Source organism: Ochotona curzoniae, unplaced genomic scaffold, assembly GCF_017591425.1.
Source record: "Ochotona curzoniae isolate NIBS_2020 unplaced genomic scaffold, NIBS_Ocur_1.0 contig_883, whole genome shotgun sequence".
Classification (NCBI taxonomy): domain Eukaryota; kingdom Metazoa; phylum Chordata; class Mammalia; order Lagomorpha; family Ochotonidae; genus Ochotona; species Ochotona curzoniae.
In genome coordinates this window covers 55,340,415-55,364,153 of record NW_024466599.1, presented here as the reverse complement: position 1 = coordinate 55,364,153, position 23,739 = coordinate 55,340,415, and the positions used below count along the sequence as shown (strand labels likewise).

At 44.3% G+C, this 23,739-nt stretch overlaps 1 protein-coding gene across 1 annotated transcript in view; it reads left to right on the top strand.

Moving 5' to 3' along the window:
• DNAH6 (dynein axonemal heavy chain 6) overlaps positions 1-23,432 on the top strand; it is a 232,916-nt gene extending 209,484 nt beyond the window's left edge. Inside the window, exons 64-76 of the mRNA XM_040993368.1 lie at positions 409-569; positions 4,065-4,153; positions 5,008-5,154; positions 5,860-5,998; positions 6,739-6,858; positions 8,054-8,175; positions 10,941-11,070; positions 12,102-12,229; positions 14,365-14,550; positions 14,949-15,021; positions 15,695-15,846; positions 17,551-17,773; positions 23,159-23,432. Coding sequence (XP_040849302.1) covers positions 409-569; positions 4,065-4,153; positions 5,008-5,154; positions 5,860-5,998; positions 6,739-6,858; positions 8,054-8,175; positions 10,941-11,070; positions 12,102-12,229; positions 14,365-14,550; positions 14,949-15,021; positions 15,695-15,846; positions 17,551-17,773; positions 23,159-23,262 — 1,774 coding nt within the window. The 3' untranslated portion in view covers positions 23,263-23,432. The remainder of the gene's footprint in view (positions 1-408; positions 570-4,064; positions 4,154-5,007; positions 5,155-5,859; positions 5,999-6,738; positions 6,859-8,053; positions 8,176-10,940; positions 11,071-12,101; positions 12,230-14,364; positions 14,551-14,948; positions 15,022-15,694; positions 15,847-17,550; positions 17,774-23,158) is intronic.
• The last annotated feature ends 307 nt before the right edge of the window (positions 23,433-23,739 follow it).

Here is a 23,739-nt window from a genome sequence, read left to right as displayed (position 1 = left end):
TCTCTAGTAAACATGCACAGACTTTTTTGTTGTCCTCATTCCTCAAACTATACGGCTGTTTGCGTGACATATGCCTCATTTGAGTATATAAAGGATCTAAAAATAGTTGAAAGTATACAGGTGGATATACACACATTATTTTGTTCTCATATAAGAGACTTCAGTATCTGTGTCTTGTGGCACACATGACTAGGGGAAGAGACCCTGCCACCAATCTCCCTTGAACATTGAGAAGGCAACTCTGATTTTGACACTTTTTTGTGTTTGCGTTATAAAAAAATTTTCCAAAAATAAAAATCTTTGCCCATCCATCATATCTTGTATTTCTAGGCAAGAGTCAACCATATTTACATTTCTTAATATTTGTATTTTAAAAGAGCATTAAAACTGTGTTGTTATTGACTTCAGAGTGCAGTCCATTTCACTAGGGCAAGGACAAGGACCCATTGCTGAAAAAATGATCAAGGATGCAATGAAAACAGGAAACTGGGTATTTCTGCAAAACTGCCACCTTGCTGTTTCCTGGATGTTGGCCATGGAAGAGCTGATCAAGACATTTACGGATACAGGTGTGTTGAGCACATGGCATTTTACCAATAATAACCACCAGTCGCTTGTTCAATGCAATCTTTACTGCAATTATTGGCATTGTGTAACTCCCCCCAGCCCCGCCATTAAAAAGAAAAACCCAGGCAGGTTTAATTAAATTACAAAACCAGGGTTTACAAAGATTTTCAGACTCCAAATTGAAGATTGGACATTTCTGTTTCATATTGCCTTCTCTGGGTGACTAAATGCTGCCTGTAGACATGATAAAAAAAAAAAAAGTAGGAAAAATAGACTTGGGACAAAGAAAAGAAAGGAAATATTTCTCTGTAAAATGACAGAAGTAGAGGGGGAAAGTTAAAATTATAATCAATGCCAATAAAGTGGTAGTTTATGACCTTTTATTCTCTGCAGCCCACACAGCCATAACCCTCATGTGTCTCATAGCCACACACCCTCAAGGGTGTGCTCAGCATTATTCATAGTTGTTAGCCTAGATATAATCTCAAAACTTTTCTCTCCCACTTCAGAAAATAGGCACATACATTGTGGCACAGACAGTTAACCCTCTGCTGGGGACACCCACATCCCATATGGAGGTGCCTTGTTCATGTCCCAGCTACACTGCTTCCCATCCAGCTTCCTACCAATGCACCTGAGAGGCACAGATGGTGGCCTGATATTGGGGTCCCCGCAACTCATGTGGGAGGCTTGGATAGAGCTCCTGGATCCTGCCTGCAGCCTTGCCCTGTCTCAGCCATTGTGAGCATGTGGGGAGTAGACCAACAGATGGAGGGATGTTTGATGATTGGAGTTTTAGTTCAGACATTATCCAAACTGCAATGTGCTGCAGTGAGGCTATGTGAGGCCCCAGGGCTTGAGGGGACATCAAACAACTTCAGTGTCTACCCCAGGCAGAGCCTGGGAGCCAGTTGAAGGAGTCTGTGGGTTTTAAGGGCTTGCAACTCACAAAAGCTGGAGTGGGGAAAAATCCTTTTCTGGCCTTTGCTGTAAACATTTTCAACTAAATGTTTGAGTCCTTATGCTTAGCTTGAACCAGTATAAAATAAAATGCATTCAGGCAGTAAACTGAGATGAGAAAGTCTAAGGGGGAGTTGGGGGAAATATGTTTAGAAAAATATCTTCAGGGCTTGAAGTTTTCATTAGACCTCAGTAGAGTCCTGCCTGCACACATCGCATCTTGTCTCAGGAACTCAGTATCCCCAGTGAAAAAATGAGTGTCCTCGCCGAAAGTCATGGACTAAGATGATTTCCACAATTCTTTAGGTTCTATGATTCTCTTGCGCCTTTGTAAAATAAGATACTTGATAATGATGCAATTATGAGAGAAAAAGTATGAGAAGGGGGACCTTCTCTAAACCTCTTTTGTTCCACGTTTTGACTCATCAGATCATTAATCCTAAAATTTGGATTGTTATTTGTCACCTATGCCTAATAATGTTTATCCTACCAATAAACAATTTACTATTGCTCTAGAATTATGCTAGAACTAAGTTTCAATTCTGGCTATTTAATGTAACTGATGAATTTGGATTATCAATCAAGAAGCATACATTTGACTTTCATCTGTAATCATTCAGTAAATACTCTGAAATGTGCTGTGTGCCATACACTGTTCAGAGTGCCCAGGGTAAGTCCGTGAACAAAATGACCACAGACATCTGCCATTTTTGAGCTTACATTCTACTGAGGGAAGTGGGGGACAGGTGATGTAATTAGTAATCATAAAAATTACTAATTCATGTAATGTGATAAAATGTGGCGAGGCTTCAAAAAAAATGAAAAAAAGAAAAAGTAGGGATCTAAAAGATTGCAATGGGATTAGGTAGGGGGAAAAGTGGTTAATTATTTTATGTTTTCATTTGCTTCTTTTTAATTTTTAAAATATCTGTTTATTTTTATTGGAAAGGCAGATTTACAGAGAAAAGGGGAAAGAGATCTTTGTCTGCTGGTTCACTCCCCAGATGGTCACAATAGCCTGAGGATGAGCCAATCCAAAGTCAGGAGCAGGAGATTTTTCCAGGTCTCCCACGTGGGTGCAGGGTCCTAAAGCCTTGGGACATCCTCCACTGCCCTCCCAGGCCACAAGCAGGAATGTGGATCTGAAGTGGAACTCCCGGGACTTGAACTGGCACCCATATCGAATACTGACACTAGAAGGTGGAGGTTTAGCCTACTACACCATGGTGTTGGCCCCATGAGGGTTTCTTTCTTTTTTTTTTTTTAAAGATTTATCTTTATTATTTTTTATTGGAAAGGCGATATACAGAGAGGAGAGACAGAGAGGAAGATCTTCCATCCGATGATTCACTCCCCAAGTGAGCGCAATGGCCGATACTATGCCGATCCGAAGCCAGGAGCCTCTTCCGGGTCTCCCACACGGTTGCAGGGTCCCGAGGCTTTGGGCCGTTCTCGACTGCTTTCCCAGGCCACAGGCAGGGAGCTGGAAGGGAAGCGGGGCTGCCGGGATAGAACCGGCGCCCATATGGGATCCCGGGCGTGCAAGGCGAGGACCTTAACCACTGCGCCACCACACCGGGCCCCCCATGAGGTTTTCAATGGTGAGGTCTGGGAAGATTTCTCTGAAAAGGTGATGTCTGGCCAGGACAAGAGCAAAGTGGAGGGATGTGTGGGAAGAGCGTTCCAGGCAGAGGGCCAGTGTCAAGGCCCCCGGGAGGAACAGCACACTGTGTGTTTACAAGCCAAGGCCAAGGAAGGCACCCTGGTTGACGCCTGCATCTTCCTGTGATGGGAACAGTGACGGTATTTTCCTGTTCTATTTTGACCTTTTGGAACTAAAGTGAGCCTTGTTCTTCAATTCTCTGTCCACAACTCAGAAAAGAAAGAAACGGATGTTGTTGCCTGATGGCCATTCTGGGATCTGAGGCCCTGCCCTCTCAGTTCCCTTTGTAACGTCTCTGCTGAGGGGTAAAATCCATCCCTCCTGTTACAGGCCTTTCTGACCCTTTTCTCACAATTTGACAGGAATTGAATTATTTGGGGCAGAAAAATTTCATAAAACACACTGGCACTCACAATTACTTTTTGCAATTGAAAAGATCTTCCCATTTCAAACAAAAGGCCCTTCATGTCCCATGAAGAATTGAAACTTAACATTCTGCTGCTTTTTTCATATTTGTTCATTTTTATTGGGAAGTCAGATTTACAGAGAGAAGGAGAGACAGATCTTCTAACCAGTGGTTCAATCCCCAAGTGGCTGAGACTCAAACCAGCACCAGTATGGGATCCCAGTACATGCAAGGCAAGGATTTAGCCACTAGGCTATCACACTGGGCCCCCAAACATTCAGCTTCTAAACTGTACAAGCCTCCCCATATGAAGTTGCCAGAATGACCCCTCCCATCTCCATTTTAAATGGTGGCAATATACTGAACTGATAAATAGCATTGTTCTTTCCCTAAATTAATTTTTACGGAAAAGTGCTACCAAAACATAACCCTTTTCCTTTGTGGTTGTTTTGTCTTTGTTTTTAACAGACAGCATAATAAAGGATACCTTTCGGCTCTTTTTAAGCTCCATGCCCAGTAGTACATTTCCTGTTACAGTTCTTCAGAACTCCGTCAAGGTAATGTATGAATGCAGTTGGAACAGTGTGTGAAATAATTGACCTCAGAGTGTTTACCTAGTGGCTCCAGGGAGCTCAGATCCTGCACAGAACCTTGTCACGGTACCAGGTGGGGAGGTGGAAGTCGGGAGGAACATCTTACCTCCTGAAGCAGGCAGGGAACCCACTACCCAAGGCAGTGCCCATCACTGTATGCCTTTGTTCTATTAGCCACTCAACTCTTCCAGCTTTGCTTACCCAATGCAAGCAAATGTGAAGGGTGCAGAGTGGCAATAGATCATTTCCCAGAGTTGGGGGAAGGTTTCAGCATTGCAGATGCAGACCTCAGGGGCTGTGGCTACTGGATTTCAGAAGAGTTCCCCATATGTAGGATGCCTCTGCATGCGAGAAACAAAAGGTTCTGCTTCTACATGGGATATTATCATGTATCGAGATGACTCCAAAACTCAAAGAAGAAAGCCTTAGCAAGATGGGTGTTTGCTGCAGTGGTTAAAGTGTCACTTGGGCCACCCACATCCCCTATTAGAGTGCTTGGTTCCAAGTCCCAACTCCACTCGCAGTTTCAGCTTCCCACTAATACACACCCTGGGAGAAGACACCCCAACTTCATGGGTCCCTGCCACTCATATGGGAGATCCAGAAGGAGTCCCAGACTCCTGGCTCTAACCTAATCTGGCTCCAACTGCTTTGGCTATCAGCATTTTTAGGAAGAAAAAAAAACTGGACATCACATAGAAGGTTCTGAGGTTCTTATGCAGGTGGCTCAGTCACTGTAGTTCTAAGGGTCCCAGAGTCAGAAACCATGAAAATCTACAAAATCACCTCTCTGCCATGCCCACTCTCTCCCCATCCAGGTCACCAATGAGCCTCCAAAAGGCTTACGTGCAAACATCAGACGCGCATTCACTGAAATGACACCTTCATTTTTTGAAGAAAATATCCTTGGAAGAAAATGGAGACAAATAATATTTGGAATTTGTTTCTTCCATGCAATCATTCAGGTACACTAAACTCTACTTTTTCATAGCCACAAAGAAGAGTGCTGTGTCATAAACAAGTAAGAATCAAGTGAAAGCTTGTGGCTAGCATGGAGAATCACTGAAAGCCAGCCTGTTCCATCTGAACCTTTTTATCTTTTTACTCCGTCACTGATGCTCATACTGCCTTTGTCTCGTGCCCGCCACTGTCTCTGTTCAGATTTGCCTACATAGCACCACTACCTGGAAGAACACACCAGGCCCAATACGGTCAGCCAGAAGCACCTCACCTCTAGCTCATGCCCAAAATCTTCTTCCCCACCAAGCTCTGTTTCTGCACTTGGTAGTCCTGCTCTCAGTCCCCTACAGTCAGACCTGCAGGATTGTTTTTATTCTCTTCCCACACACATTTTTTCTGTCAACAAGTTCTCCTAATTTTCTTACAGTTCCTTCACTCTCAGTGGGCTCATCACCGTAACCGCTTCTTCCTTACCTGTGACCTGAATTAAGCAGCAATGTTAACCACTTAGTCTGGTATTCATTGTGTCACATGGGACTTGACTCCTAAATCTTCAACTACCTGTCTCTGAGTCCTGTCTTCAGTGTAGGTACATGGTTTTAACGGATTTCTCATTGTGAGGAAAAGCAGCATCTACGGAAATGTTTGCATTCCCAATAGTTTACACAAATTTTATCAAATTTAATTTCAGATCACTTTTTCTGTTGCAGGAGAGAAAGAAGTTCGGCCCCCTTGGCTGGAATATCTGCTATGAATTTAATGACAGTGACAGGGAATGTGCCTTATTAAATCTCAACCTTTACTGTCACGAAGGGAAGATTCCCTGGGACGCACTGATTTACATTACTGGTCAGTATGCCCGTGTGTTCAGAGCTTGCATCCTAAAGCCCTGGGTTCTACCCTGCTGGCCATATGAAGACCATGTCTGCCCCCTCCCTGTGTCTTACAGTAGTGATTATAACTTCTGGTGCTCTTTCCATATAGTTCAAATGCCTTGCTACAATTGGTTGACTCCATTTTACTCAGTGGTCCCTGAAGGAAGCACTGGTGGCTTGGGAAGAGTGGGCATTTTAAAAACTGCAGTCAGTGATGGTTTGAAGAGTCAAACTCAATCTTCTTTAGCAAAAGAAAGACAAAAAAAGAAACAAACAGAAGGCAGTGGCTTTGGTTTCTGTTATTTGGAGAAAGTAAGATTTATTACAGTACATACTAGGGGTCTTCAGCATTTAAAAATTTATAAAAGATGAAAAAATTTCATATATTTCTTATATTCAGGTTGCAGAGCATAATGACACTTCCCATTCTACCTTCTTCTGCTCCCACCCTCCCTCCTCCTTCCTTTGTTTAACTTTTACAATGATATACTTTCAGTTTATTTATAACCAAAAACTTAACCCTCCATTCAATAAAGAATTCAACAAGTTAGAGTAGAAAACCTACTGGTAAAAATTATTTTGCATTCTTCTGGGGAGGGGGTTAAAGGAAGGAAATTCTGATTATCTCCCATTTTTCAGTATTTTTTAAAGCTATGAAAATTCGTACATGCTTATCAATTAAAAACACATTTTAAAATGCAAACTTCCTTGCAGGTGAAATTACATATGGTGGCAGAGTCACAGACACCTGGGACCAAAGATGCCTTCGTACGGTCTTGCGAAGATTTTTTTCTCCTGAAACACTGGAAGAAGATTACAAATACTCAGAATCAGGTAAATGACTTCCCAACAGTGGCAGCACCCTTTTGTTTGCCACTCTAGGGCTCTCAATGATGAGTAGTCTCAATCCAGTTACCGACCCCACTTCATCCCAATGTGTGAACATAGACAGTGCTAGGTTTATTTTATTGGGTTTTTATTTATTTATTTCAAAAGTCAGAATTAGGGAGACAGAGTGAGTTTTCATCCACTGGTTTACTTCCCCAGATGACTGCAACATCCACAGCTTTGGCTAGGTCGAAGCCAGGAGCTTCTTCCAGTTCTCCCATACATCTGGGCCATGTTGTGCTGTTTTTTTCCCCAGGCCATTAGCAGGAAGCTGAATCCAAAGTAGAGCAGCCAGGACAGGACCTGTCACCCACACAAGATGCCTGCATTGTAGGCAGTGGCTTTACCTGATACTCCACAGAACAGATTTGATGGAAAGAACACAGAGACACATGTTCAGGATCCACTTTAGTTATTACCTTACTATAATCAGTTGTTTGTTATACTAAAAGGTAACTTTGAAAACACATTTAGATATCTTAACTATAATTAAAGGTACTTCTATTACAGTAAGTTGAACCAAAAAAAAAAAAAGTCCATGAATTAGTGATAGCTCATTGCTCATTATGGATCAGAAAGCAAGTAGAGCAAATGATCTTGAAAGTTAATCCCCTGGGACGGGACAGTCTGATTAGTATAGTATGGCTCCATAAAAGTTTTCCACCACTGGATTGTAAGATGCTAAGTTTTGACAAGCTCCAACGGTGTATGCTGTAATCATTATGAAAACTGAGTAAGCCCAGATTTCGATGCTTCATAAATGTAGCTTTTGGCTTGGGAATCTGGAGATGGTTGGTTTTTCATCAAATGTAAAACAGATTGTAACACAAGTATAAATTTGGAGCTTTTAATGAGGCATTTCTTTTAGCAATGTTCCCTGAATTCTCAGAACCTTGAAATGTTCAAGAGAACACCTTGAAGAGGTCATGAAATTACACCTTGCAATTTAGAACACTGAGCAGATGCTCAAGGCCTCAGGAAAAGGTAGCAAAACTAGACATGACAATGAAAGCCAGGATTAGTAAAAACCAATTGCCTTTTCCGTAGACATCAGAAACTGATCCAGGCAGGGAAATGCCAAGCATGGCGATACAAAGCCAATCTACATGAAACCTATTTATTTTCTCTATTTGTATGATAGGTATCTATTTTGCCCCTGTGGCTGACAGCCTACAAGAGTTCAAGGACTACATTGAAAATCTGCCTTTGATAGATGACCCAGAAATTTTTGGGATGCATGAAAATGCCAACCTAGTTTACCAGGTACAGTCTCTAAATGTATGCTTACTTACGTCGTATATACAAACTCAGAAAGGCAATCACTATTTCGCCAAGTTATAATTTTCTTAAACAGTAAAAGGATTCTTTCATCTTGGCTTCCACATTTGGTTCCAATTTAGCCTGTTCACTCTGGATCCTTCAGACTCCTGAGATCAGAATGTATTTTCTTCTCCCCAAACACCCCTTCCTTCTCCATGTCCAGGACTTTTGCCTTTTCTAGATTCTAACTACCTTACTAAGACACAGGGACTTGAATAATAACCTTTCCTCATTTGCTCTTCTCCATCCATAATGGCCACATCTATCTAGTTTAACATCAAAGTATATGGATCCTCCGTGTTTAGATTATAAAAGCACAGTGTACCCCATGTTCAGAACATATAAATAACATTATTGTTGATTAAAACAATGGTTGTGATACCTGACCACAGTAATAGATCCAAAGATCAAGTCAGGTTATTTTATTCCTGTGTGTAAGACTTTGTGGTGCTTCATCCTTACCCAACGGCAGTCCACTCTCTTCTGCAGGACATGCTCTGTGACATGGGCACCCCAGTTTCACCATATACCATGAAAAGGCATCTGTAGGTGAACGAAATCATGAAATGAGGTGCCTCCAGGAGCAAGCTCTGGAAAACTCTGCAAGTTGAGAGCTAGATTTGACTTCATAAGCTGAAAGAAATTCTCTTCCTGTTCAGCTTAAAGTTTTGTCCTTTCAGGTTTTAGCAGGGAAAAATGCTTAAATATCAAGGAGTCCACGAGAATCAAGAGTGGAACGTCCAAAAAGAGTACCAAGAGCTCATTTCATGTCCTTGACCGTTAAAATTGCTTTGCCTTTCAGTGGGAACTTGTACTTTTCACAAAACCTGATGGCCAAAGCTCTCGTTAATGTTTACTCCTCTCTATTTGCCCTGGAAGTGGGGGGAGGAGAAAGGGCGAGGGGAGGGTGGGTCCAGTAAGGTTCACTGTGAGGACAGCATTGTAAGGGTAAAGGTCTTGGCAGGGTGCCCCTGGAGGGTAGATTTTGTTTTCCATTGGTTTCAGAATGGCCAGGACAGCAGGTGTATAGTGAGGCCCTGGTATAGTAGTCTGTTCAGCCTCCTTTCCTGATTTTATTGGATTAATTCATGGACCATACCTAAGTCTTTGAGACAAACACCCTCTCCCTGTTCCATGGAATGCTGAGATGATTTCCAATCATTCCCCACCTAGAGGTAAGGATGTCTCAAGCCTTGCCAAAGGCAGTACTCCCTCCCTAGCCAAACTAATTTCTTCAAGGACAAATTTGTCTTAATTTGTTCAGGCTAAGTGAGTGGGAGTCCTTATAATATTTGTAGCTGCTCTTCTCTATGGAATCCCTAGCTATGAAGTAGTTTTCTACTACTGTCCTGGCCTTGTATTTGCCATACCCAATACATCATATTCACCACCTGGAAAAAGCTCATCTGCCAAAGGGCAGAATGAGGGCAGCAGAGACAGGGTCAAGCAGGTGCAGGAAGTGTGTTAGATGTTTTCATGCTGTGTAGGAAAGGTAAAATTTCATCTCTTTCCCCTTAGAGTTTGGGATGGGCCCAGAATTAAGTTGATATTAAGACATAAATTTAATATTAAGAATAAATTTAATACAAGTTTCATGTGATCCTCCGTAAGGAAATGAGCCAAAGAAATGGTAAAATCTACATGCTTTTGCATTAGATAGAACAGAGAAAAAAAGTTGTGGAAGAGCAGTTATTGGGGGGAGATAAAGGTAATAGCTCTTTAACAAGTTCTGTTTGTAAAGAATTTTCCTGGCTGTGCCTGCCAGTCAAAAGATGCTTTTCTCCTGATACAGAGGAGGCATCTTCCACGTGGGAGTTGTTCTCCCCTGGTTTCAGAGAGAAGAGGTAGATGAGGAATACCCTACCTCCCCCTGCTATTCGAGCTGCCATTCAGTGAAAGCGAGCCTCATATCCAAGGGGCAGGCTTTGGGCTGGCATTTCTGCCACCCTTCACTTGAGAGCTGTGTGAATTTTCTTCTCTGCAGTTACATAAGTCAACAGATTGCTTTGTTCTGATTTTTTTTTTCAAGACAGGTTATTCTGCCCCCTTGAAATCCATCAAGTGTTAAACACAAAGGATGCAAAATAGTACTGTTCCTCCTTCTGACCAATGGTACTTACGTAGATGTTTGTTAGAAACAAATGTAATTTTTAAGATTGATTTTTATTTGAAAAGCAGATTGATAAGGAAAAAGATCTTCCATTATCTGGTTCATTCTCCACAATGGCTGGAGCTGGGCCTGTCTGAAGGCAGGAGCTTCTTCTGGACCTCCCATGTGGGTACAGGGGTCCAAAGACTTCAGCCAACCTCTGCTGCTTTCTCAGATGCGTTAGCAGGGAGCTGAATTGGAAGTGGAGCAGCCAGGACTTGAACTGGCACCCATATGGGATGCCAGCACTGTAGACTGAGACTTAACCTACGATGGCACCAACTCCATAAATGAATTATTGAAGTTGGGTCCCTGCTGAGTACACGAGGAACCTAAATTGAGAGGACTAGAATGTGAAATATTATTGTCTCTCTCTTCCTCTCAAAATAATTTACTTTTAAAAATTGAGAACATATCTCAGGTTATAGGTAGGTTCCTACCATAGTGTAATTAAATTTCGTCATTTCTGAGAATGTCCCTTATTTCCACAAGTAAATGTCCCTGCTACAAATGACTGTGAATCTTGAGCCTTCAGTCGTCCACCTCTTGCCTTTTACAGTACAAGGAGACCAGCACCTTAATCAACACCATACTTGAGGTTCAGCCACGATCATTTACTGGTGGTGAAGGGAAAAGCAATGATGAAATTGTCCAGGAACTTGTTGCTTCTGTACAGACCAGAGTTCCAGGTAATGAACAGTTCAGGACATCTGTATAAAATGGGAGTTTTGGGGATAAAGTCAGAGCTGCTACACCTGTATCCAAACCTGCTTCTGGAGTAGCCTCTTCCCTACATGGAAAGCTCCAGCTGAATGATGTGTGGTCACACGGAATCGAAGCCAGGTCTCTGGCATCCCTCAACCTCCCATCTCCCACCCACCCCCCTGCCTGGATACAATACAGGTATGTGGGACACAGCAAAGCTTACACTTCTACAAGATGAAGGGGGAACCCTCTGTTTTCCCACTGTCACCCCCAGAGGAAAAGGAACGGGCTTCTCTTCATTTTGTCTGGCTCAGGTCCTCTTACGTTAACATTCTTTATGTTATTTAATCAATCAAGGTCCTATGCTCTCCTGGCACAGAAGATTAAAATGTCCATAGGGAACATATTTTTTGTATTTAAGATTTTAATTATTTGGAAGAATAATTATTTGAAAGAGACAGAGATCTTCCAAACACTGGGTCACTCCCCAAAGGCCACAATGGCTGGAATTGGGCCACACTGAATAGGAGCTTCTTCTGGGTCTCCCACGTGGGTGCAGGGGCCCAAGGACCTGAGCCATCCTCTGTTGTTTTTCCAGGCATATTAGCAAGTTGGATCATAAGTGGTGCATCCAAGACTCAAACCAGTGTCCATATGGGGATTCTGGCACTGCAGGGGGCAGGGTAGCTTTACTGTCTATACAACACTAGCCCTGGGGAATATGCTTTAAAGCAAGAAATGAAATGCACTGGGTTAATGTTTTACACACATACACATTTCCCTGAAGCATGAATAGTTAACCTTGCTTTTGTCTGATTATTTCTATATAAATACAGTTGACTCACCAAAGAGTTCCAAACCGTAGAGGTATTGCTCCAGTTAAGCCCTGTTTATCTGGCTTGAACAAGAGAAGTTGGTTTTAGAAATATGCCAACCAAAGTATATTTCAACATTGATGCTGTAAAAGCAGAAATCGGTGAAGATTGATGGGAGGACTTGGCTCTGTGTGTTTCAGAATCGCTGCAGATGGAGGGTGCCTCCGAGAGCCTCTTCGTCAAGGACCAGCAGGGCCGCCTCAACTCCTTGACCACTGTGCTCGGCCAGGAAGTGGACAGGTTTAACAACCTCCTGAAGCTAATCCACGTAAGAGCGCTGCCCTCTTCCTCCTCATGGGTATCCACACTTCAGAGAGAACCACACACACAGGTCAATGAGCTTAGGATGTCCTATTCCTGAGCCTCCTACATTTCCTTCAGAAACACTACCACCCTTCATACTGTGCCTAATATTGATGTATCCTCCCCTAAAGAGGCCATGCTCCCTGTTCCTAATAATGACAGAGGGAATAAGTGACACTTATAAATTCCAAGTCTTCTCCTTATCTTTAGCATGCCCTGGAATTACCATTGACTCACTGGAAATAGAAGGCCTAAGCCCTCCATAATGATCCAGTGCTCTTTCCTAAGTCTTATTTGCACTGAAGAATATAATCTTCAGGCAAGACTGTGAAAACCAGTGTTTCTCAAAGTGTGGGATACATTATACTATGTGTTAGAACCCTCTGTGGTGTGTATTCAAAATGTGGTTTCCTTGATCCCATACTCCAGACCTACTGGAAGTGAGGCCTAGAAATAAGAATTCAGTAGTCTCACCGCATGATTTCAATGTAACTGAAAGTGAGTAACCATCTGATCCTTTTCCTTCTGCCCAGAGCTTTCTCCCCAACTCCCCTTGCATTTAGAATGACAATAGAATGCTTCCTAGTTTCTCTGTGAGACTTCAAGAGAAAAACACAGACTGTTAGAAACTAGATATTGAACAGTAATAGAAGCAGTACTGCTAACCAGAGAACCAAATGTCCAGCACCAAGGGTTAAGCTGGTAATATTAGGGGAAAACCAGGGTAGAGCATTTAAAGCCAGATTCTTGCTAACCCCTCTTAGGAAAGCATAGGCTCCAAATGTTGCTGTGTGGCTGGAACTACCTAGGCATGGTGCTTAAGCAAGCACTGGTTCAGCAGAATATGTGAAGGTTTCATTTTGCGATGCTAGCAAGCAGTTCAGCTAGGCCAGTGTCAGCTGAGCAGGCAGCCAGCCCTCATCACCTTCCTAGCTTCTACAGTCAGAAAATCAGGGTAAAGATTACAAGCTGTAAAAAAATATTTCCCAGTAAAGTCCCCAACCAGATAGTTACCTCACTGTCCCATAGCAGCCCCGAGGAATCTCTGCACTGGGCTGCTAACTGCTGCTTGATGAGTTCACTCTCAGCCTCAGCTGGTGACTACCATCCGCTCTGGGGACAGGTCCAGTTGTTGCTTTTTGCCAGCCACTAGCAAGGGGAGAAAAAGACCAAGGAAAAGCAGCTTGAGAAAAGATGATCTGGCATTCATGTGTGGTTTCTTCTTACAGTGCATTAGCCAAGACCTGCTCACATGGGCACTACCAGGTGCAGAGTGGCTGTGAAATGCAGGCTTTGGATGGACTACCATGGGTCCAGTTAACACTAAAGTCTGTGGCTGTAAGGAAGGAAAGCAGCCAAGTGCTGCTCAGCTTGCGTTTCACCCATGGGAAGAAGGGCAAATTCAAAGGTCCTGTCCTCTCTCACATCTTCCTGAAGCACCAGCCCTCCCCTCTTTCCCAGAGCCTCCTTTGCTCCCTGTACTAACCACATTGTTTCCAGAAATTCCATCAAGATGGAAAACTAATACATGAGTCACCTTTGTGACCCTCAGACACATCCAGCTGATCCTGCAGGTCAAACAATCCTCCACACCCCAATGACTAGGGGATCCACCTAGTGGAAGTGTTAGGGGAAAGCCAGGAAGTGGCAGCCTGCAGGCCCCCTGAAGCCTTCCTGTGTGAGGGAGGAGACACGTACCTCCACATGCCACATCCACATCCAAAGCCTCCCCCACCATGACCTCTGCACACACTTGCCTCTTGTGACTCACCCCAGCAGGGAAGCAGCACCAGAGGCCTCAGGGTCCACTCAGCTCTCCTCCAGATGGGGAGGACCTGGCCACTGTTATGCAGCCACTGGGGAGACCCAATGTCTGAAATCCGCTCTCCCTTCTAGTCCACAGCAGGGTAGCTGCCTCCTTTGGGGGGGGGGATGCCAACTGCAGTGTGACCTCTGCCACCCTAGAATGACCTTAAGGGCCCTTACTCGACGACTGTTTGGGTTCTCCCTGCATTGCAAAACAGACCTCTGCAACCGGTTTCCTTTTGCTGCAGATAGAGCCTCGGGCACTTGATCATTACCAATACTTTGCTCTTTCAGATCTCTCTGGAAACGCTCAACAAAGCTATTGCTGGACTGGTGGTGATGTCTGAAGAAATGGAGAAGGTGTATAACAGCTTCCTCAACAACCAGGTTCCCTCTCTGTGGTCCAACACGGCCTACCCGTCCCTGAAGCCACTAGGATCATGGGTCAAAGACCTGATCCTGAGGACTGCATCTGTGGATGTAAGAAAATTCACTTATTTGGGGGATTTGATGAACCATAGTTGGCCCTAAGGTCCCCAGGCAGCCCAGACTATCCAGTATCTACTGTGGGATCCTCATAACAGTCATTCCGATTACGATGTTCCTGCCCTAGGCCCTTTCCCCTGCTTTCAGTGTTAATTCCTGGCCATCCTAGAAGTCTCAGCTCCCCACTACGAGGTTCAGAACAAGCAACCCTACTCCCAGACACTCTGTCATGCCCAGATTTGCAGTAGACACAGGGTAGGCCAAGAAGTAGGTGTGGAGCCAAACTCAGGGCTAATGGAGATTTCTGTCCTCTATGTATCTTCTACCACATGACTCTGACAATATAAGGGGAAAATCCACCTCAGAAGCAAAGTGCTTTGTTTTTCCTCCAGCTGTGGCTCCGAAGAGGCCAGCCCAAGTCCTACTGGATCTCCGGTTTCTTCTTTCCTCAAGGGTTTCTAACAGGTACCTGTGCTTTACCTCTAGGGAGCTGAGGGTTTGTAGGAGCTGAGGAAACAGGTGGCTGTTCACCACCTGCCACTGGGGCTGTTGCTCATAGGTCAAGCCAACAGGGCCCTTCCCTTCTTCAAATCCCAGGGCAGAAACAGCAGATGTCCTCCAGCAACCTCACCCTGCTCCTCTCTGGTTGTGGACGCATGGGCATTACTCCCCGCAGCCCACCACTGGCTATCCACCTGCTTATGTCCCGTTCCTGGGCTGCCTCCTTCCATCTGATGTCCCTCCTTGGGCTCTTGACAAGTCTGCCTAGAGAAGACTGGCTGGGGCCAGGGCCTTTGGCTACTAAATGCTAATTAGCCCAGCTCTCATTCTGTTTTCTTAAATATAGTTCATATAACACAATAAGCTTAGGAGCATCCCACTGGCTTGTCCTCCTCTTAACAGAGCCAGACACATCCTCCCTCCTTTCTCAGCCATAACCAGGGCTTGCTACAGCTCCCAGGTCCTTACCTCCCAACACGATGTGCAAGCAACTCTAGAACTTATTCAGACTCAGGTGTCAATCACCGGGTTGTCTGCATGGAAAGGAAGCCGGGGTAGCCTGGTGGGGTGAATAGGATGGTGTTAGGGAGTCACAGTATGGTTTGGTGGGCCCAACTCTCTGGTTTCCCCTGTACAGGAACACTTCAGAATCATGCTCGGAAATACAACTTGCCTATAGACGAACTGAGCTTCAAGTATAACATAATTCCTTCCTACCGGGACCAAGCTGCAGTGATAGAAGCGGCCAAGACAGTGAAGTTTGGACAACAACTGCCCATGGATGAGGAGGTTTGGTATACTTGACTATCAGATCCTCGGTCCCCCTCCCCCAACACCTCCCATCTGCAGGAACAGGAGGGCCAAAGCAGTTACCACACCCCAAAACAAGCTCTCCTTTAGCAATGACTAGACATAAGCTGCCACAATTAGTCTGATTTACTGCCATTTTTTAAGCAATACTATTTCTCTAGATGCCTGAAAGAGGTTAAAAACAAATGTTTCCCAGACTCCCTGTCCAGGCAGCTATGTGCACTGGAGTACCCCTGCTAGTGAACCTGCCCCTCAGTCTTCTCAGCTGATGAATGGTACTGAAGTGTCATGTGACCAACAAATGGCACACCTGTAATTAAGATTAAGAGTAGGCAGAAGGTAGTACACTTAAGTCGCCCCTGGGAATGCCTGCATCCCATATCCACGTGCCCAGTTCAGGTCCCATCTCCTTCTCTTCTGACCCAACTTCCTGCTAATGTCCTGAGAGGCAGCAGATAAACATCTCAAGAACCTGAGTGTCTACCACCCACATGAGAAACCAAGATCAAGTTCCTGGCTCAAACCTGTTGCTATCATTTGGGAAGTAAAACAACAAATGGAAGATTTCTCTCCAACATACTCTGTCTCTCAGCATCACGGGAGACCTTACCAAAAATGCACATTTCCAGGTTTCTTCAATCAGAATCTCTAGCCTAATCCCCAGAACTCTGTGCTTTATAAATTATTGTGCTTATTTGAAAGGCAGGGTCAGAGAAAGATTGATCTTCCATCCTCTGGTTCCCTCCCCCTGTGGCTGCACCAAGCAGGGCCAGGCTGATCTAAAACCAAGAACTTGTTCTAGGTCTCCCATGTGTGTTCAGGGACCCAAGGACGTGGGCCATTCTCTGCTGCTTTCCCAGGCCATTACCAGGGAGTTGCATCAGAAGTGCAGTAGCCAGGACTCAAACCAGCACCCACATGAAATGCCAGCTCCATGCACTACACTCATAGCCACTAGAAATCTGTATTTTGAACAAGTCCTACAGAGGCCCTAAGCTTACTACATCTTGAAGACCACTGCTGCAGAAAACCAGTGATCCTCAAACTGGGCTACAACTAAAACAAATCATAATGTCCAGGGAGTCATTGTGGCAGCATGTAAAGCTGCCACCTGCAGTACTAGCATCCCATATGCTGACCAAACTTGCTCAGAGTTCGAGGCAGATGATGCAAGGGACAATTAATCACAGGACACCAAGGATGCAGATGCAGGCTGATTTTTCACTCTCAAGAAAAAAAACATCAAAAAGTCTAGCTACTTTTTAATAGGGAGCTTTCCAGGAGGGCACTTAGCACATTTTGCTGCTATATAATCCACCCTCTAGGAAGGCGTCCCGGCCACGAAGAGTGGCTAAAAGTCCAGTCCTCTTATCCTTAACCTCCTGCAAAGGAGCAAAAGTCATTACCCCATGATGGCAGACAGTCTGAAGCCCGTTAACAGGTTTCCCAGGGGAATGGCCATGTCAGCATCCTAGGGGGGTTAAAAAACAAAACACTTGGTTTTCAGCTGAGAAGATGCATCATTAGCCCTCAGAGCCTCAGGACTTCCTTCTGTAAAATGTGAACAGTAACAACAATTTGTAGGGAGCTTTTTAGAAGCAAGTGGCAAGAACATGGGACACAGGAGATGGCCCTGACTGCTCATCCCCTCCTCTCACCTGACAACTTTCGGATGTCTTTCAGCTACCCTCTCCAGAGGATGGCGTCCTGGTTCATGGCATGTTCATGGATGCTTCTCGATGGGATGATAACGAGATGGTGATAGAAGATGCGCTGCCTGGACAGATGAACCCAATGCTGCCTGTGGTGCACTTTGAACCACAACAGAACTACGAGCCAAGCCCCACACTTTACCACTCTCCGCTTTACAAAACAGGAGCTCGGGCAGGAACACTGTCAACCACAGGTGAGGGTGCTCCTGACAGCACTGCACACACTGAACCTGTAACACACAAAGGAAGGTCTGTGCCAGTGAACTAGACTTAAAATGAGGCCATCTGTAACATAGCAGCTGACAGATGCAGTAGCTTGTTCTACTGCAGGGTGTAAACAGACTTCTAAAATGAATGCTAGCTGTTATGAGACTCATGAGCTACTGAATAGAAAATCAAGTTTAATGAACAGACATCCAGTTTCAAAATGATGGCCCTGAGTAGATCCTAAGTTCCCTCTTTGCTGCACCAGCTCCATTTGGACTCATTATATAAGCTAATAAGTGGAGGGCCGCGATCAGAAATGGAAATAACAGCCCTGAGAGAAAGAACCAGCTGGAAAGATAAGCTGAGAGCTAAAGGGTGAGCAAAGAAATGAGGACATTTCTCAATATAGAGCATAATGTGATGGGGCTGGGGCTGAGTGTGACATGGTGGAAAGAGACATTTCCAACAGTCGTCCAGTAGCAACCTAGAAGGAGAACACGAAGAAAATGAGAGGGAAGGTGCTAAGTCACGGTTAGGTAGATAAAAAGCTCTCACAAAGTAAATTTTTCAGATGACTTTTTAAAGATTGGTTGGCTATTTATTTATTTGAAAGACAGAACAAGAGATCTCTCAGATGCTGGTTTGCTCTCCAAATGGTCACAACAGCTGGGACTGGAATAGCGACCAGGTCTCCTGCATGGGTCGCAGGATCCCAAGCGCTTAGGCCATCCTCTGCTGCCCTCCCAATCATAAGAGCAGAAAACTGGAGCAGCCATGGCACCGGCACATGCATTAACAAAAAGCCATGTTAAATGGTGGCTAAATGTGTTATGCCGTAACACCAACCCTGGAATGATTTTTCAAACATATCACAAATCCCCACCTACTTGGCACCGGAGGTCTAGGGAAACATACTCCCATAAACTGGGCAAGGTGGCTACTTAATTCTATGTCAGGTTCAAACCCAAAGCAGTATATCAAGGGCTTTGGAAACTGAAGTACAATTCAAATTGCTTCTGAAAATCAACCTGTCATCGGAGTGGCATGTGGTAGGTTAGACTTAATACCACCTCATAGATAACTCAAACCATCTCCCAAGTCTCAGACTACTCCCTGATGCTTGAAATAGACCAAAGGCAGCAAAGATTGAGAACGGAGCTGTTTTAAATGATTTCCCTGAGTCTGACTACTTCCTGAATAGCACATGGATAGCACAGAGCGAATGCAGTGTGCCAAGCACTTAGAAAGCCACACAGGCCCTGGCAGCCCTGCCAGAATCTTTCTCAACCTGAGTTGATTGCTTAAAAGAAAAAAAAATTTCCACAATCTTTTGAAATTCTTAACAAGCCTACCCAGCCTATTTAAAATGCCCATGACAACGATTAACTCAAGAATATATGACCCACAACCAACAGATGGCAGGTCAGATGTGGGACTGGTCAGATAAACACTTCTAAGCAGCTATTAGAACTATGTTCCATGGTGTAAAGATAACACACTAGAAATTAATGTAAAGACAGATTGTTGAGCAAAGCAATACAAACTGCAAAGTAGAAATTTTAGAACTGGAAAAAATGTGATACCTAAAATATGAAATTATATATACTATACACACATATGTACACACTCTGAAAAATGATACCTACAAGATCAAAAGGAAAGTTGGTGAGTCTAAAGACACATCAAAAGAAATACAGTCTGAAACCACACAGAGAAAAGTGAACAGAGCTTTAAGGTCATGCAAGCAATACCGAAAGGCTCATGTTCCTGCAGTCTCCAAACAAAAGAAATATGCTTTGACTATTTTCTCCCCAAATAATCAATGTAATTTACCATATCAATACAGAGGTAAAAATCAGACCAGTAGATACTGAAAAAGCACTTTTCCATGGGATCTGACATTGTACCAGCAATGTCGAGGAACACTTAAATAACTGATTGAATTATAATTCCTCATGAAGGACTATACTATTATAACAATATGGGAAAAATCAGTCAGAGGGTGGGAATTAGGGGAGGGGAAATCCCAGATTCTATAGAATTGAACCATAAAATTCAAAATTAAAAAGCAGTTTTCAAAAAGATAACATTTGTTCATCTATCTCAACTGATAAAAAGGCTGTATAAAAAAAGGTCTATATAGCTGAAAATCATGCCTAACATTAAATTATTTCCCCCTCTTAGAAAGGAAATAAGGAGCCAGTGTTGTGGCATAACATATTATGCCTCTACCTTGGATGCCAGCATCCCATGTGGGTGCCAGTTCAGGACCTGTCTGTTCCACTTCCAGTCCAGCTCCCTGCTACTGTGCTTAGGAAAACAGATGTTTTCGAGGTCTTGCGCCACTGCACTCATGTGAGAGACCCGGGGAAGTTCTGGGCTTCACTGCAGCTAGTTGGAGAATAAACCAGCAGGATGGAAGCGCTCTTGCTCACTCATGTTGTCCAACTCTGCCTTTCAAACAAATAAAGCTTTTTTGAAAAAGAGTAGGGCATGGTCTATTGTCATTACCTTTGTCCAACAATGTGTTGTTATTCCTGCCAATGCAATCAAAAGAAATAAAAGGCTTTCATACCAGAAAGGAACTAGAAGAACTGTCAATCACAGGTGATATGCAACATATTTAGAAAAATCTAGAAGAAACTACTAGAACTAATAAGTAAGGTTTGGAAATTTAGAGAGGAAAAAACATAGGGAAAAGGTCAATCATCCATAGTTATCCAGAAACGACCACCAATAAGAGCCTGTGGATATGAATTTATGGTTGTCAAGATTAGATTCACGAACTGAAGCAAACTGCCTTAAGATAAAAGAGGATTTCCACTAACAAGTAAATACCCACAGTCATCTGAGGATTAACCCTCTGGGGCCTGGCAGGTGCAGACCTTGAGTACTCAGCTTCTCTGGCTGCTGTGCACTCCAGGCAGGAACTCTGGGAGACCTAGGGAGGATGCTAGGCGTGCAGAGATCATTTCTCTACAGCACAGGTTGTGATGATTGCTCCTGATATCCACACTCAACCTCATGACAATGGGATCAACCGAGTCATTTTAAAAAGCAGACATCATCACACTTAATGGTGAAATGTGATTAAAGTAAAAATCAGGGCCAGCATTGCGGCTCAGTGGGTTAAACTGCCACCTGTAACACCAGCATCTTATAAAGATCCCAGTTCAACTCCCAGCTAGTCCACTTGCAATCCAGCTCCCTGCTAATGTACCTCGGAAAATGGCAGAGAATGGCTCAAGTGCTTGGGACTTTGACACACACACGGGAGACCTGGATGGAGTTTCAGGATCCTGGTTTTGGCCTGACCCAGCCCTCACCATTCCAGTAATTCGAAAAGTGAACTAGCAGACAATCTCTCCCTTTTCCTCCTCCTCTCTGCCTGGCTTTGTCTCCTTTTTAGTAACTCTGTCATTCAAATAAAATAACTCTTAAAAATCAATACCAGGACATTTGTTCCAACCCCTAGAGTCTACCATCATACAGAAAGCTCTCAACATATCAGTAAGATAATGAAATAATGTATAAGAATTTAAAACAGGGCCCCATGTGGTAGCCTAGTGGCTAGAGTCCTTACCTTGCATGTGCCAGGGTCCCTTATGTACGCCGGTTCGTGTCCCAGCTACTCCACTCCCTTCCAGCTCCCTGCTTGTGGCCTGGGAGAGCAGTAGAGGATGGCCCAAAGCCATGGGGCCCTGCATCTGTGTGGGAGACCCAGAAGAAGCTCCTGGTCTCTGGCTTCAGATCGTTGAGGCCACCTGGGGAGTGAATCAGCAGATGGAAGATCTTCGTCTTTCCTTCACTCTGTAAATCTGATTTTCCAATAAAAAAATAAATCTTAAAGATATTCTTAATTTTTAAAAAAGGATTTAAAACAAATTGTTTTGCTTTGTGCCAACATAATCAAGTGCATGGAAAGCCTAAAAATCTACTAGAATAAAAACTCAGAACTAATTGATGAAAAGTCAGCAGAATTCCTGTATCCCATCAAAAAAATTGAAAATGAAATAAGCCATATTCAAATAAAAACAAAATGGTTATAATGCACTGAACCTAATGAAATAAAAGGGGAGATTGTTTTGGAGGATCTTAATGTTACCAGAGATGAGGACGCCATGTTGGGCACCCACATCCTGCATCAGAGCACCTGTGAGTCAGTCCAGTCCCTCATCCCAGCACCCTGCTAATGTACACCTAGGAGACAGGAGTGATGGCCAGCAGCTGGGTGCCTGCCATCCACAAGGGAGACCTTAACGGAGTTATTGACTTCCAACTTCTCCTTCTTCCTAAAGCCACCCCCACCACAGCAACCCGGGGCTGAGCCTGGCAAGACACAGGAGCCAGGAACCCCCACGTAGAAAGTCAGGGCCCAAGCACTTGGCCACCTTCTGCTGCTTTCCCAGATACATTAGCAGGGAGTTGGATTGAAATTAGAAGGAAAAAGGAAAATTGGGGGAATGGAGTAAGGAGGGGTGGGAGGAATGAGCCAGCATAAAGAAAATTGTGTGTGTCCCCTTCTCTATCACTCTGCTTTTCAATTAAACATATCGTTTACATCAGAGGCCATGGCTCCAAGGGTTTGGTTATGTCCCAAATTCTTCCAAGACGTAAAGAGGACCTCACGCAGACCCAGGCCCTTGAGGAGGGAGCATGTGCTCTGAGCCACCCACGTAAGCCTAGAGAAGTGGGAGAGAAAGTTGCAATGGGATGCTCAGGATTTTAGGCTACATTCCTGTGTCCCAGGAAATCACTAAGTCTGTATGTAAAGACTGCCTGGGCTTGCTTGCCCTTGAGGTTGGACTAATGGCACTGGGAGGCCTGTCACTCATGACACCACACAAGGAATGGCATAAAATTGTGAGGACAGAAGCATTTTCTGCCAAGCACACAGTATCCTCCAACTTCCAAAACACATGGGGACTGCTGCAAATGCCATGCCAGAAAGAGCCAACTTCCATCCTAAGGACACAACACTTTCCTCATCCTTACCCTGACCTCATCAAATAGCCCAAAACTGATGGCAGAACACCTGTGACCACCCCTGCTCATCTCAGGAACTCAACTGCCTCCCACTGCAGAGCACAGCCAAGCACAGGTGCCTTCCCAACTTACCAGTACCCACCCTTCCACCCCACTTAAATGCTGAATCAGCTGGAAGAAACATGGAAGACAGTTTACAAAGTTATACAAGTTGGACAAGCTATAATGGATCATGTGTTCTAAAGCCTAAAGCTGAAACCCAACCAGTACTGTTTGCTAGACAGCTTCCCGTCTGGATCCGGGTGTCAATTCTCAGCATCTTGCCTCTGTATCAGGAGGCAGTTTCTAAGCAATGACTTTTTCTTTTTTCTGTGTCTTTCAATTAGGCCATTCGACCAACTTCGTGGTGACTGTCCTCTTACCGTCCAAGCGGCCCAAAGATTACTGGATTGCCAAGGGGTCAGCTTTGCTCTGCCAGCTGAATGAGTGAAACAGCACCGACTCAGCCCAGAGATCTTGCCTGGTGGGAGAAAGGCTGAGTCATTTATTATGCAAGCAAAAAATAGGTTACTTCTGAGTTAAGGGATAGGTGAGTTGGTGTGGCTTTCATGTCTCTTATGATCTAAAAATAAAGTGTTTGGAATCCTTCTCTGTTGAAAGCAATGAGCTGGCTTGCACTCAAATCTGTACCCTGGCAGCAAGAGTCAGGCCACTTCCCATCAGGGACCTGCTGGGCCCCTGGGAGGAGCTAGCACTCTGCACCCTCATAGCCGCACAGTCTCTCTTCCTCTTCACATTCATTTTGAAAAGACCCAGTGTACACCTGAGTAACAAGGTCCTCCATGCCTCCATGGTTAGACCAGATTAGAAGGCTCTCAAAGCCCAGGCATGGAAGACTAATGCATTGACTATACTCCTAGAGCAAACAAGCAGGCTAAGAACTTGATCCATGCCAGTTGCTCACACT